The 16,943-nt window shown below is 34.9% G+C and overlaps 1 protein-coding gene, 1 non-coding gene and 1 pseudogene across 2 annotated transcripts; all 3 read right to left on the minus strand.

The window, feature by feature from the left end:
- Positions 1–67: 67 nt before the first annotated feature.
- On the minus strand, positions 68–1,556 carry LOC120196960 (annotated as a pseudogene).
- Positions 1,557–1,848: 292 nt separating this feature from the next.
- TRNAW-CCA lies at positions 1,849–1,920 on the minus strand. The gene has a single exon. It is a non-coding gene; the product is annotated as a tRNA-Trp (tRNA).
- Positions 1,921–2,341: 421 nt separating this feature from the next.
- On the minus strand, positions 2,342–6,022 carry LOC120191375 (60S ribosomal protein L7 1-like). The gene is given in 8 exon segments (XM_039194358.1): positions 2,342–2,426; positions 2,428–2,464; positions 2,467–2,581; positions 2,625–2,820; positions 3,226–3,276; positions 3,363–3,457; positions 5,229–5,484; positions 5,718–6,022. Coding segments are annotated over 8 exon segments (1,140 nt in total).
- Between the last annotated feature and the right edge of the window lie 10,921 nt (positions 6,023–16,943).

Raw genomic sequence — 16,943 nt, forward strand, 5'->3', positions numbered from 1 at the left:
GTCACAGAGTAGACACACTGCATATTTCGTACCTATATGAAAACTTCTTTCAAAGTAAATTAAGGGTCCTCCATAATAAACTAAACTCTCAAACCACTAAAGTAACAAAAATATGTAATCTAATTCATTCTCCTGATTAGCTCATTGATGTAATTCTCACGGTTGCCAGCATCTCCTCCTCCAACATGGTGGTTTCTCTTCTTCAGACCTCCCAATGGTGCCTTTAGCCGAAATGGCCAGAGGAAGCTGTTGGCCTTCTTAAAATGAGGCCCCACAGTTATGATCTCATGGATACGATCTTCCACACAGATGATACTGAATTTGCCCAAAGCCTGAAAACAGTACAAAAAACCATATCACTTAATAAACGTTTGGTGCCAACATGAAACTAAACTCTGTAAATGAAACATTACAAACCTGCTCAACGATTGCATTGTCAGTCAAGGCAATTCTCTGCTTGTTCAACTTCCCAAAACCTCTTTTGTAAATCAGTTCCCTCACGCTCTTGAGATTAGGATACCTAGATGCACACATCAGTGAGAAATAAGTAAAGGAGAGTAAAATAAAACTCTTTAAACAGCAACAAGGAAGCAGGAAAACCAGAAGATACCCGTAAGTCGCATATGGTTCAACCAGGTGAAGCATGTTCATTGTTGCCTTGTTCACTTTGAGAAAAACACCATTGAAAATCTGGAATCCATTGACACAGATGCACAATTTAGATTTAGATTTTATTAAGAACTATTGATGGTTTCTAATAAACTAACAGCAGTATCCCTAAAGTGATAGAAAGACTCATTTTTAACATGATTAAGCAGAATCAAACTAAAATATACAAGTTTGACAGCAAGTTTTCCATCACTAAGAAGCTAGGCCTAGGACCTAATTTCTGTTTTGAGTTAAAATATCAAATTGAACAAACCACTAAAAATTTCTACAACTTCAAACTATATGTAGAAGACACAACACACATAACCCAAGGGAAAACTGGAAAAGTGGGAACTGATTCTCATAACTGGGAATTTTAGATTTGGAAAAGATAAGGTAAGTTACCTGTCTCAAACGCAAGAGCTGCAAGATCTTTCTCGGTCTTGGGTGCATGGCATTGATACTTAAAACATATACATTCGAAAAATGTTACCATTTAGAATTTAGTTTCTTAAATCAATGAGATGTCACAATAATCACATACCCTCTGATTCAAATGATAAACAAAAGCTTAGCTTCTGGATCAACATAAACAATTGAATCAACTCCTTTTCCTAGCGATTACACAGCACAAAATACAAGTTAAGACGATTTTACAATTTGATTAAAAAAACTAAGTACAGAAATTATTAACGGAACAGAACATATACCTGAGCCTCATACTCCTTTGCATACTGCTTAGCCCTAGAGAAAATAAGCTTGCGGTTCTCAACTTTCTTCTTCTTTGCAGCTTCAAGCTCCTTTTTGGCAAGCTCCCATTCTTCATTTCTTTTATTCTTCTTCAGGAGTGAGTCGGGAATCGCAGTCTTAACTTCCTCACCCATCTCTAATCAAAATTATATCAAAACAAAACCAATCAGGAAACAAATTCCAGATATTCAAATAATCCTAGAATAAAGCACATTCCATATTCTTGAGCTTACGCCTGTTACTGACTTAAAGACTACAGAATGAAAGTAAGATGAATGGTCCATTTTTCTTTCCAAATAAGCTGGAAATATTAAATAGGGTATTGTTAGGATTTTGATGATTAGACGAACGGCTGGGATTCTTTCTCCCTACTTCAGGAACAAATCAGATCGGGTTTAGCCCAGACATATCCGAAAGAAGCAAAAGAAAAATATCCGATATTTAGGATTTTGAACCCGACGTGAATCGAACACGCAACCTTCTGATCTGGAGTCAGACGCGCTACCATTGCGCCACGGATCCGGTTAATACAGATTCTAATAAAATATTTATAGCGTTTAATCTAGACGATAATAACATCCTTTGACTAAATAATCTTCGAATATATTTTAAATGAGGTCAAGTTCAATTATATATAATTTTGAGATTAAGAAAATGATTCCAAAACCCAAGGTGAGGAGAGATAATTTGCAAAAAATATCAAATTCAAAGAACCACGGAAAATAGTTTCTATGACATGACATCAATTCTCTGAATAAATAAAAAGTATCCCCTCATTTAAACTACAAAAATATTGATACTCAGACGTCATAGCAATAAAATATGTAGAACAAGGGACAAAAATAAGTTCAATCAGAGAGTTGAAAATGGTGTTATGAACTTCCGAAAGAAATCAAGGACCTCTCCAAAAATAGCTCAACCACTAAACAAGGCCAGATTTATATTAATTCACCCTCTTAATTAGCTCATTGATGTATTTCTCACTGTTGCCGGCATCTCCTCCTCCAACATTTTGTTTTCTCTTCTTCAGGTGCCTTGAGCTGAAAGGGCCAGTGGAAGTTGTTGCCTCCTTAAAATGAGGTCCCACACTCATGATCTCATTGATAAGATCTTCCACGCAGACAATGCCGAATTCGACCAAATCCGGGCAACGGTAAAAGAAACAAGGGTGCTTAGTGACGTACTTCACTCACATGGGACTCTGTAAATGCAAAAATGAGACGGACCTGTTCAACGATTGCGTTGTCGGTCAAAGCAACTCTCTGCTTTTTCAACTTCCCATAACCTCTTTTGTAAATCAGTTGCCGTGCACACTTGAGATTAGGGTATCTAGGTTCATAAGTCACATAAGGTTCAACAAGGTGAAGCATGTTCATTGTTGCCTTGTTTACTTTAAGGAAAACACCATTGAAAATCTGCATTCAATAAGATGCAGACACATCAATTTGGATTTAGAATTTGTTTGTTCATAAGGACTGTCAAAAAAGTTTCCAATACAATTAACAACCACCATCCAGCCATCCACCTACAGTGTGGGTGGAAAGAAATACCCAGTGTTAACAAGCCAAAGAATCATCATACTAAAATAGTCACATTTCATGGTATTGTAATCGCCGGAAAGCCAAGAACATTAACTTTCGATTTTGTAGTGTAAAATGGAGCAGCCGGAGTTTCAACAACTACAAATAAACAATGCACACCAAATTTTTACTTGGACAAAAAGTCTCAAAGATCAACACATTGAACACATAAGAAGAAGTGGGAAGTCCGTTCTGATAAGTCATAACCATAATAATAATTCATGTAATTTTGGAGAAGAATCGATAAGCCAGCAAGAGCTGCAAGATCCTTTTTGTCCTTTGGTGCATGCCATTGATACTGAAACACAAACATTCACAACATATTACCATTTAGAATTTAGATTTGAATGCCAATGTATTGTCACAATAATAGAACATACCCACGGATTCAAAATGGTAAATAGGAGTTTAGCTTCTGGATCCATGTAGAAACCTCCTTTCAACTTTGCCTCCTGCTTCAATTGAATCAGCTTTTTGTCCTAACGATTACATGCCACATACAATATAAAATCATGAACTTTTAAGATTTTTGGGTAAACTACATAAATGGCCACATAACTTAGGGCCGGGTCGCGAAATGACCTCCATTTTCAAATTTGTGTCAATATGACTATTTAAATGGTTTCCCACAAGTTCAGTTAACAAAATTGGTATAATTAGGGTGTGTGTCCTTGTAAAGTTACGTATTTGCGACGCTGGACCCTACTTTGTTTTCTTCCATTTTGTTCACTACTTGTATATGATTTGTTTCCTTAGATTTTCATTTAATGCAATTTGATATTAATTCTGTTTTTAATTTGTCTAATGTTTTAATTTGAGCATTAATTTTAAAATCTTTTATTCTAGTCATGTATTAAATTTATAGATTAAATCCCCTAGATTTTATAATTAATCAATTTGATCACCAAGATTAACTTTAATTCTTAATTTTTAATTATGTACTAATTACCTAGTGTGTCAACTAGTTTAAGTAGTGGTGATATTTTGACTCTTCCAAGTGCTGACATTTTCCCTCCCAACATGACAATTATGCCTGAAAGTTCAAGTGGCAGATGAAAGTAGAAGTGACACACCTATGGTTGATTCTTCTAGTCATCATGTGGATATTATTCTAGTCAAAACCATCACCTGATGCTAATAAGGAGCAAGTGTGGTATTTTTAAACCAAATGCTTTTTCAAGTCATTTTGATGATAAAGTTCCAATTGATATTCATGAGGCTCTACAATCCACGAATATGAAAGTTGTGATGCAAGTTGAGTTCAATGTTTTGCAGAAGAACGAGACTTGGTATTTGGTCAAGCCGCCATAAGGATAACACTAGGGTGTAAATGGTTATTTAAGCTGAAGCGTAACTCAGATGATTATGTTCATCGATACAAGCTGTGATTGGTGGAAAATGGGTTCTCACAAGTGATTGGTCATGATTTCCATAATATCTTTAGCCCGATGGTTAAATTCTCCACGTTGAACCTTGTTTTTGCATTGGTTGTGTCTAACGGATGAGAGCTGAGACAGGTGGATATCAACAATATGTTTCTTAATGGCAATTTATAGGAGGTTGTGTATATACATCGACCACCAGGGTTCGAGAAGGTTGCTAAAGATTGTTCTCCTCTTGTGTGTAAGTTACAAAAGACGTTGTATGGGTTGAGGCAGGCCCCACAGAACTGGAATGTAAAAATGAAAGAAACTCTTTTGCAGATGGGGTTTTAAGTTTCTCGAGCAAACTCGTTGTTGTTCTTCCGCGATAAAGGTGTTGACCAGGGTATCAAATAATGTTCCGAAAACATGATAGCGGCCGTGATATTACGGTTGCACCACCGTTAGAAACTGATTTTCATGGTTTTTGCGGTGGGTCACGGATTCACACCAATCTCGGTCAATTACACCCGTAATTTAACGGGAAACGGACGATTGAGCCGATAACGGGACGCAACAACCGTTATTCAACTGTGATTCCAAGACAAAAACAAAAACCAAATATGTTGCAATCAACTGTATACAAAAACAAAAATGAAAATAAATGGATTATATTCCCTGCAAGTTACAATCTGCAAAAGCCAAAAGAAATATCCAATCTCTATTCAATTCAAGCCAAAAGTATACTGAAAAGTGAAAAGAAAGAAAAAATGGCTTACAACTTACAAGCTTACAAACAGACTATTTATTGGATGGTAGAAGTTAAAATATCTGCTTCCCAATTAAAACATCTCTAAATATGCCTAATAATCATAATATAATCTAGCACGCGCTTGGCAATTTCCTGAACCAGATGAACAAAAGTAGCATGACTTGCTTCCGGATTTTTAATCCAATTCAAAGCATTGAATGAATCACTTTCCAAGATAAGACACCCGTTTTCGCTCCACTCCAAATCCAAAAAAGGATTCAAACCAATTTGAATTGCTTTGAGCTCACTAAGAATCGAAGGGCCAGGTCCAGACGCATACGAGAAGAACCCTAACATCTTACGATCAGCATCCCTAAGCAGTCCACCGATACCACTACATCTCCAATCACAAGTTACAACTCCATCCACATTCACTTTAAAAAACTCGGTGGAGGGGGACACTAATAGGGCGAGGGAGAAAATTTCTTCATAAGACCAGTGTGCAAATCAATCAAAGTTAGATCTCCCACAAGACAATCTAGGAGAACAGGGAAATTGGACTCATTTTCTAAAAACCAGGTAGCCACCCTACATCTGGCCAATAAATACAATAGAGTTTGATCTAACCTTTCATTCTCAAAAACCATTTGGTTTCGGCATTTCCATATAGTCCACATTACAACACCCGAGATGAATTTCCAAATATCAGATTTCAGAAGTAAATCAAACCAGGAGTACATAAATGCCTTGGGATTATTAGGCAAGGTTGTATATGGATTCCACAACCTTAAAAATCGCACCCATACTCCCCAAGCTATACTGCACGAGAAGAACAAATGACAAACAGACTCGGGCTTCAAACAACATAGCGGGCAAAAAGGATCATCGATCCCACTTACACCACGTCTAATTAGAACAGATTTAACAGTCATCTTCTAGTGAAAAACCTACCATAAAAATGCCTCTACTTTGGGAGGTGCAATTCTAACCCAAACAAGCTTCGACCAAGACACATCCGGAACACATAGACGAGAAACTAAGTTAATGCACGATTTAATTGAGTATACACCCTCCTCGTTCCCTTTTCGAATACAACAATCATTAACGACCGATCCAAGACTAACATTATCCAACATCTATAATAACTCGATTCATTGATCAACTTCCCAATCTAGTAGATTTCTCTTCATTTGGATATCCCAGAACCAACTCCCATTCTTTAGAAAACCAAAATCCGCAATAGCCCCAACCTTATTGACCGAAATGGAAAAAAGCATGGGAAATTTCACCTTCAGAGGAATGTTGCAGAGCCATCTGTAGTGCCAAAATATAATGGAATTTCCCTTTTCAACTTGCAGAAGATGATTGCGGAAGCAAAGACCAAAAGCATCATTTGACCAAAAGTTATTGATTACTCCCTTCCAAAGCCAAGAAGAATGGGAAGACAAATTCTTATCCAACAAAATCGACCTTCTATCCAAATTGTACTTATAACACACCATCATCTTCCATCAAGACTCTCTTTCTCTACCAAATTTCCATACTCATTTCCCTAATAAAGCCATATTCATCATATTTAAATCAGTGATACCCAAACCCCCATAATCTTTTTTTTTTACAAATTGTCGACCAATTCACCAATGAATTCAATTTTTCTATTTCGAGCTCCCCCACAAAAAATTAGCCAGAACTAAATTCAGCTTTCTTCGAACATGAGAAGATATTTTAAACAAAGACATATAGTAAATCGGCAGCGCATTTAGGACAAACTTCACTAAAACAACCCTTACAGCAATGAATAATGTCATTGATTTCCACTCAGCCAGCTTCTGATAAAATTTCTGAAAAATCGGCTCCCATAAAGTTGTCGAGTTCCTCTTGGAACCAAGGGGGAGCCCAAGATACTCTATCGAAAAAACACCAAACAAACACCTAATTGATTTTGCCCATTCTTTGACAGTTGATTCTTCCAAATTAATACCAAATATCTTACTCTTCGATAGATTTAACTGCAGCCCTGTACACATCTTGAAAACAACCAAAATCCTCTAAATATTCTTCAATTGGCCTTGTAATGCGTTACAAAAAATTAGCAAATCATCAGTGAATTGCAGATGAGAGAGCAAGAAAGAACTATTAGTGCAACTGATCTAAAATCCATTAAACAAGCCCAACTTTACCACTTTGGACTAGGGTTGGCAATTATCCATGGGTGAGTGGATTATCCACCCACCCGTCTCGAATAAATGGATGAAAACCCGCTGTGAAACGGATGATTGGCGGGTGATGGATGGATCGGGTGATTGATGGATCGGGTGATGGGTCGGGTCGGATATGGATGAATTGTTTTTGACCCATCACCCGCAGCATCCATCCACCCATTAATATATCCATCCATCCATATATATAAACTTATTATATTATATATATATATATATATATTAAAAAATAAACAGATGATTGTAAATATTCATATTCTCTTAATTCTGACTTTTATCTCATTGAAAATATGTCTAATTTTTTAATATTGGTTTATCCCCTATTGATACTAGGATGGAGAAGACTTTTGAGAAGTGGTAGTTTTTTTATGAAGATTTGAAGATTATATTTGGTGTATAACACTATACATGATGCATCTCTTCACTTGAAAAATGTATCACAAACATAGTGCACAAGACTATATAAACTGTGTTCCATTTTGTTTTTGTTTGAATTTGATGAAAATTTATTGTTCATGTTTTGGTTTCTATGAATGTTTGAGTATCAATGTTTGGTTTCTATGAATGTTAGAAGAATTTGAGCTTAGGATATAAAAATATGTTTTGTTCATAGTATCATCCATTTCTCATCCGCTCCACCCGCTTCATTCGCGGATGATGGATGGAGCAGATATGGATGAAATATTTTATGGGTGATGGATGGTGTGGATGGAGATTTGGACCGCGGGTGATGGGGCGGATGAAGCTCCACCGGACCCATCTCCGATTCATTGCCAGCCCTATCTTGGACAACCAAAGATTTAGCAACTCTCCTACTAAATTAAATAACAACTAAGATAATGAGCATCCTTGGCGTAATCATGTATATATGTTAAAGTTTTCTGTAGGAGATCTATTTACTAATACTGAATTGGATGTTGAGGATAAACACTTAAAGATCCAAGAGCATCATCTATGCCCAAACCCCATATACTCCATAATTTTGATTAAGATCTCCCAATCAATTGAATCGTAAGCTCTTCTAAAGTCCACTTTACTTTCATCCCCTAGTAATCAATTCATTCATTCGCTATAAAGGAGAAATGACAAATCTGCCTCCCTGGAATAAACGCGAACTGAGAAATGTTGATCAGTGAATCAATACACATCCTTAGTCTTCTTGATAACACTATCGACAAAATCTTATACAATCCTCTAACCAAACTAATGGGCTTATACTCCTCTAAGCTAACCAGATTAGACTTCTTTGGAATCAGCGTGATAAACAAAAGATTCACACATTTTCCTAGCTTCTTTCCCAAGTAAAAATCATGGAAATTTTTCAAAATGTCCTCCTTTAAAGACGGCCAGAATCTTTTAAAGAACCCATGTTCAAACCTTCCGATCCTGTCGTCTTGTTACTATCTGACGAAGCAATTGCCTCCCAAATTTCCTCCTCTAAAAAGCTAACTTCCAAAAAAGAACACTGCTCCTCGGTTAACTTATTGAAAGGCATGTCCATATCCACCACCTCTAATGTTGGCTTTAAGTTGTATGGCTTCTTAAAGTACCCAAGAACTAAAGTACCTAAGAACGCTAGATTTTATCTGACTCGATTCCCTATCTGATCCTCCTTTTTCACCTTCAGTTGATGTTGAAAACATTTTGATGTTTCGATATAACAAATTAAGTATAAATGAATTTTAAGATTTTACAATCTTTTCAAAATATATTCGAATCAATTATTCTAATATCAAAATATTACTCTAAGTTTTTCAAAGATCAATTTCAATCCTTACTAAAGTGTAAAATTGTGTTTTAAACTTAAAATATTTTTGAAATAAATTTTACAAAGTATTTCGAACCAAAATCGAGCCAAAAATCAATTTTTTGAAGGGATGTACCGATGCACTCATTTGATGCATCGATGCACACCCATTTCAAATGCATTTTGTGTACCGATGCACAAGCCATGCATCGATGTACTCTTGAATATTTTGAAACATCGAATGCATTTTGTGTACCGATGCACAGACCATGCATCGATGCACTCCTGGCTCTTTTGAAACATTGAATGTAATTAGTGTACCGATGCACCCCTAGTATACCAATGCAATAAGTCATATAACGGTCGAAATATTTGAATTTTATACATAGTGTACCGATGCACCTTGACTATGCATCGATACACACACACTCCCAACTATTTTATTAAATGATAATTACACAATAACAGCTCTATTGACTTCACCAATGATCTCCAACATTCAGAAGTGATTCAAGGTGTATTTAAACAAGCTTAGGAGCCATTGATCAACAACAATTAAGAAGAGAAGCTAGAGAATCAAAGAGAAAGCGTTTTCAAGCCTAATTCATTCAATATTTATTTTTGCTTTCAAGAACACTTATTGTGCTCAGTTGTATTATTCTTGAGTGTTCTTTCTTTGTTCTAGAATTGTGAAAACATCTTTCCTTGTGAGGTTTTTTTGTATGTTTACCAAATTTGTATTGTTCTCTTTCAGAGAGAGTGTTCTCAAGAATTTGGGGTATAATTCTTGAGGGATTTGTATGGTTACTCTTTGTCCTCAAAAGAAAGACAAATTAGTGAATTTATGGAAAATCCTTAGTGTGGATAGCTAAGGTAGTGGACGTAGACTTTGGTTGAGAAAGTCGAACCACTCTAAATTGTTGTGCAAATATTTTCAATTTTCTACAAAAGGTTCCATCAAAATTGTTATTGCCAATTCACCCCCTCTTGGCTATTTCATCGATCGATTAACTCAATAATTGATATCAGAGCCTTACACATTTAAAGGTTTAATCGCCTATTGAGTCGATTCGGGAAGAGTTATATCGGTATTCAAATCATCAATGGCATCCACGTCAAACTTCGACTTTGCTCTTGATTCAATATCCGTCAACAAGCCTCCTTTCTTCAATGGAGCTAATTATGCTTATTGGAAGAATAAAATGACGTACTTCATTCAAGCAAGTGACATGAGAGCATGGAATATCAAAGAAGATGGATATATCATTCCTTCCACCCATTCAAGATTATGGAGTGAAGGAGAAACAAGAATGTTCCAGCTCAACTCAAAGGCTATCCATATTATTTTTGTGCTCTTGGACCAGATGAATACGGAAGAGTTTTATCTTTTACAACTGCCAATGAGATATGAGATTAACTACAAGTCACTCATGAAGGCACATATGAGGTAAAAGAATATAAAATTAGTCTCCTAACTCATAGCTATGAAAATTTCAGGATGAAATAAGGTGAAGATATCAAAGCTATGACGGATAGATTTTCAACGATTGTCAATGGTCTCAAGGCATATGGAGAGATCATTCTAAACAATAAGCTTGTAAGAAAGTTAGTTTACTCTCTTCCGAAAGCTTGGCAATCAAAGAAGACAGCGATCATTGAGGCTAAGAACTTAAAATCTTTAACTCTTAAAGAGTTAATTGATTCTCTCCTTACACATGAAATGATGCTTCAAGATGAGGTATACCTCAAAAAGATGGACGAGACAAAGAAGAAGACGGAAAAAAAGAACATATGAGTTGCTCTTAAATCTATAAGAGATGAGAGTGATTCGGATGAAGATGACGAGGAAATAACATTATTTGCTAAACGGTTTAGAAAATTGATGAGGCCCAACCGAGAAAGAAAATTCAAACGAAATGAAGGCTTCAAGAATGAATCGAGGAGAAAGACCCTATTATTTACTACGAATGCAAAAGTCGGGTCATCTCAAATACAATTGCCCACAATTGAAGAAGAATGGTCAATTGAAGAAAAAACACAAGGCTCATGTGGCTAGGAGTGATGATGAACAATCCTGTCGAGTTAATTAATCAACGGAATTGGCCAAGAGGGGGGTGAATTGTAAATTAAAATTTTGGTGGAAGCTTTTGCAGAAAATTGAAAGTAATTGCACAGTGATTTAGAGTGGTTCGACTTTCTCAATCAAAGTCTACGTCCACTACCTTAGCTATCCACACTAAGGATTTTCCAACAAATTCACTAATTTGTTCTTTCTTTTGAGGCCAAAGAGATAACCTTACAACTCCCTCAAGAATATACCCCAATTCTTTAGAACACTCTTTCTCAAAGAGAAGATTACAAATTTGCAAACTTACAAGGAAATCCTCACAAGGTAGATTGCTTACACAATTCTAGAACAAAGAAAAGAACACTCAAAAATGAATATTGAATGAAAAATAGACTTGAAATGCTCAAACTTGAGGTTTGATGCTTTCTCTTTGTTTCTCTCTTGATTCTTGTTGATTGTTGTTTCTTGTTTTTTTATCAATGGCTTCTAAGCTTGTTTAAATACACCTTTAAATGATTCTGAACATTGGAGATGCTTAGTGGAGTCAATATAGCCGTTTAAGTGTGAAAACAATTAATAAATTCAGTTGAGAGCGTCAGTGCATCGATGCATACCCATGGTGCATCAGTGTAAAATTCAAATATTTTGACCGTTGGACCCTTAGTGCATCGGTGCACAAAGAGTGCATCGATGCATCAAGTGCATTCGATGTTTCAAAATAGCCAGAGTGCATCGATGCATGGCTGGTACATCGATGCATCAAATGCATTCGATGTTTTCATAAAAACCTTAGTGCATCGATGCATGGTATGTGCATCGATGCATGAAATGCATTCGATGTTCAATTTAATTCATGGTGCATCGATGCATGAAATGCATTCGATGTTCAATTTAATTCATGGTGCATCGATACATGGATTGGTGCATCGATGCATCACTTTGAAAAATTTATTTTAAGCTTGATTTTGGTTCAAAATACTTTATGAAAATTGTTTCAAAAATATATGAAGTACAAAACACAATTTTGCACATTTAGTAAGGTTTGAATTTGATCTTAAAAAGACTTGGAGTAATTGATTTGATATTTGAATAATTGTGTCGAATATACTTATAAAATCATTTGTAAAATCTTAAAATTCATTTAAACTTAATTTGTTATATCGAAAAACAAAAATGTTTTCAATAATCTCCCCCTTTTTGATATAACAAAACATTTGTGTTATTTTAAGATTTTCTAAAAATTTGAAATCAATTTTGAAAAATTACCCCCCTTTAACACTTCTCCCTTTTAACACTTAATATTTTTCCTCCTTTCTGTTAAATCAAAAAGATTTAAAAAACCGATTTAAACAAGGTTTTGAAAAACATAGTCAATTGATTATATATATATATATATATATATAGCTTAAGCTGTTAAGATCACAATCAAAAGAGAGATTAGCCATTAGTTTCATAAACAATATTCATAATTAAATGTGAAATGGCATAATTGGTCAAAATGAACTAATATGATGAAAAAATTAATAATCATTAAGCTCAAAATAATAAAATCAAACCAAATATATATATATATAATAAGTTCAAGAACCATAAAACATCCAACTCCTAACAAATTCAAGCATTTATCAATCCAAAACAAACAATCCAGAAATATCAAAAATTAATCCAAGTTTGAAAATCCAAGAAAACATAACAAGGAAACAAATTCACTCTATATGAGGATCGGGAGGAGGAGGATAATGAGCTCGAACTTCAAGAGTGAGAGCGTCCATACGTTCACACATCTCCCGCTGAAACTCAGTAATCTGAGACTCCATGGAGGCAAACCTAAGATCAAACGACTCCAAGAAGGATCTGAAACTCAGCATCATCGTCAGCAGCCGGTGCCGGAGGAGGAGGAGCACGAGAAGAGCTAGGAGCAACTAGTGAAGAGCTAGCTCCCGGGGATTGCTTACCGGGTCGAAATACCCAAAGACCAATTTCCTCGTCTTGTTTCCAATTCGCTTTCTTCAAGGAAGTAAAATTGAATCAATTTTGGAGTGGGATATGATTGTCGAGAAAGACGTCTAGACCAAGTTTGATAAAGAGGTTACTAATAAGACATTCATAAATCAATGTTTCGACATGTTTTGAAAGAACAATGTTTATGATGCCCACTAATTGACTAAAAATAATGTGGGGTAGATTTATTTTGATCTTATTTTTAATACAATGCATCCACCATAAATCCCTAGCACGAAGTGTGGAGTACATACCTCCGGATAGTCTAAACTACCAAGAGATCATCAAATGAAGAAAACGATCATGATGAGATCGTAGAGTACTAACACTAGAATTTGGAACATATAGATATTCCACATTTTCAGTCTCATTATATGACCCATCATCATCTAACCCAAAACGAAAAGCTATAGTCTTGGGTCCAATATTAATATATTGGCCTAAAAGATAGGATCTAATGGCTATAGTCCCACATTGAGTTTCGTTTTGAATACATACCACATTAGAATAGAAAATGCGAACTAACTGTTGATAAACGATAGGTTTGAGCTGAAACATTTTATCAAACTTCCAAGCTTTAAGAATCAGAATGTATTAAAAGTCAATATATATCATAGCTTGAAGAGAATGAATACGCTCTTCCCGGATTCTATAAGTTTGAAAAGAATTTCTGTACCTAGAGTACAATTTGTCTCTACGACGCTCAGGCATGTTAAAACAAGATCCTAATAGAGATAAAGGTGGAGGAGGAATGGGATTAGGAGGTTGGTTTGAACGAGAACGACTCGATGAAGTTCTAGGGCGTTTGGGATTAGACATGGTTTAGGAATCGAAAAAAGGAATATAACCTGTAAATTTAAACACATGTATGCAATTTAATCAATCCCAAAACTCAATTGAGTCCTCAATAATTCAAGGTTCTCTAAATCAAATCCTAATGGGCAAGGTTTTGAAAAATCATAATATGTATATTAAAACAACATAATTAAATCAAAAACATCAAATTTAAATAATTAAATTCAGATTTTCGAAATACACATTTTTTTAATTTTGAATTATTTTTTGAAAATTTGTAAGTTTTTGATGAAATTGGTTGTAAAATCTAGTTTGAAATCATCAAATACTCAATGCCCGATATAATGTTCATCCTAGAACTAATTAAAACTAGTCCTAAGATTATAATATGATAAAATAGAGGTTTTTAGAAAAATACCTTGAAAAGTTCGGATTTGAGAGGAATGAGATGTTGTGTTGTACGATTTAATGATAGTAGTAGGATATAGAGATGAAATATGAAAAATTTCCGATCAAAACCGAAGGATTTTGAGCAATTTTGAGAGTAGGAGAGGGAGAGGAGGCGTACGGCTAAGAGAGTTTAGTTTTAGGGTTTGAAAATAAATGATAAAATAAGACTTATAAACCCCAAAACCCGACGAATGCATCGATGGATGACCCTGTGCATCGATGCACATTCAAGGCGTGCATCGGTGCACCTTCATGGTGTATTGATGCACATTCAAGGATGCATCGATGCACTGTTAGGTGTATCGATGCATGAAGCACAAAAATGTCAAAAATCTATTTTAAACACTCAAAATGCTAAATTAATTGGCTCTAGTGGTATTGGTAACTCATATATTGAAAATTAATCATGTTCAATCAATCAAATTAATCCTTTAAACTACTTTTGAACATAAAATTAATTTTCATCAAGCAACATAAACTCCCCCTAACTAATAGCAAAGAATGTAGTTAAAAATTATTATTATAAGCATTTTTCATTTATACTTAAAAGTGCTAAAATTATTTTAAGCATTAAGTGAAGATAGGTCAGTTAAACCTAATTCTCTCCTAAGTGTCCAAAATCTTTATTTGTCTAAAGGTTTTGTAAAGATATCCGCTAATTGGTGCAAAGTATCAACAAATTCTAGAACTACATCTTCCTTAGCGACATGGTCTCTAATGAAGTGATGTCTAATTTTAATATGCTTAGTTCTAGAGTGTTGGATGGGATTTTTAGTGAGACAAATAGCACTAGTATTGTCGCACTTGATAGGAATGGTACCTACTTCAATTCCATAGTCAAAAAGTTGTTGTTTCATCCATAAAACTTGTGCACAACAACTACCGGCTGAAATATATTCCGCTTCAGTGGTAGATAATGTGACACAATTTTGTTTCTTTGAAAACCAAGAAATCAGCATATTTCCAAGGAATTGGCAAGTACCGGAGGTGTTTTTCCTATCTAATTTGCATCCTCTATAATCCGCATCAGAGAAGGCATGCAAGCTAAATCTAGAGTCTATAGGATACCAAAGTCCTAAATTATGAGTGTCATTAAGGTATCTAAAGATCCTCTTAACAGCTGGTAAATGTGATTCCTTAGGGCATGATTGAAATCTAGCATATAAGAAAACACTAAACATAATGTCTGGTCTACTTGCAGTTAGATAAAGCAAAGAACCAATCATTGACCTATATAATTTAACATCCACACATTTACCTCCTTCATCTATGTCAAGCTTTGTCGATGAGCTCATTGGAGTGTTATGTGGCTTCCCATTTTCCAGTCCAAACTTCTTGAGCATATCTTTGACATACTTAGCTTGATTGATGAAGATGTCATCTTTTCTTTGCTTGATTTGGAGTCCCAAGAAGAATGAGAGCTCCCCCATCATGCTCATCTCGAATTCACTTTGCATTAGCTTAGAAAATTCTTGGAAAAGAACATCATTAGTAGAACCAAATATTATATCATCAACATAAATTTGAACTACTAATAAATCTTTACCTTTATGCTTTAAAAACAATTTAGTGTCAACATTCCCTTTTGAAAAACCTTTTTCAATTAAAAAGTTTGACAATCTTTCATACCAAGCTCTAGGAGCTTGTTTTAAACCATAAAGTGCTTTTGTCAATTTAATAAGATGATTTGGAAATTTTAAATCTTCAAAACCTAGAGGTTGTTTCACATACACTTCTTCCTTTATAAAACCATTTAAAAATGCACTTTTAACATCCATTTGATATAATTTAAATTCATGAAAACATGCAAATGCTAATAACATTCTAATTGGTTCCATCCTAGCTACGGGAGCGTATATTTCATCATAATCTATGCCCTCTTCGTGAGTATAGTCTTGAGCAACAAGTCTACCCTTGTTTCTCACTATAAAACCACTTTCATCAAGCTTATTCCTAAACACCCATCTAGTACCTCCAGTAGATTTATTACTAGGCCTTTAAACTAATGTCCATACTTTACTTCTATCAAATTGATTTAACTCTTCTTGCATAGCCATAATTCAATGTTCATCTTTTAATGCTTCTTTAATATTCTTAGTCTCTATGTATGAGATAAATGCAACATAATTATAAATATTTCTAAGAGAAGATCGAGTTGTTACCCCATTTGATGGATCACCTATAATCTCACCATCCTTGACATAGTTGTACTCTCTTGGGTAAGATACTTCCCTTTTTTCAATGGTTGGATTCTCGAGAGGATCTTGAGTTTCCTCATCTTTCGTTTCTTCCTTTAATGATGGTTCTCCAACGTCATTTATATTTATAATACCTACATCATCATTCAAACAAGAATCCTTCCTCGGAAGGGGATTATCATCGAAAACAAAATGTATAGACTCTTCTACAACTAAAGTTCTTTTATTAAATACTCGATAAGCTTTCGAATTTAAGGAATAACCCAGAAAAATTCCTTCATCACTTTTAGCATCAAATTTGCCAAGATTGTTTTTACCGTTGTTTAAAACAAAACATTTACATCCAAAAGGATGAAAATAGCTAATGTTAGGCTT

The sequence above is a fragment of the Hibiscus syriacus genome, unplaced genomic scaffold (assembly GCF_006381635.1).
Source record: "Hibiscus syriacus cultivar Baekdansim isolate YM2019G1 unplaced genomic scaffold, ASM638163v2 tig00000340_pilon, whole genome shotgun sequence".
Classification (NCBI taxonomy): domain Eukaryota; kingdom Viridiplantae; phylum Streptophyta; class Magnoliopsida; order Malvales; family Malvaceae; genus Hibiscus; species Hibiscus syriacus.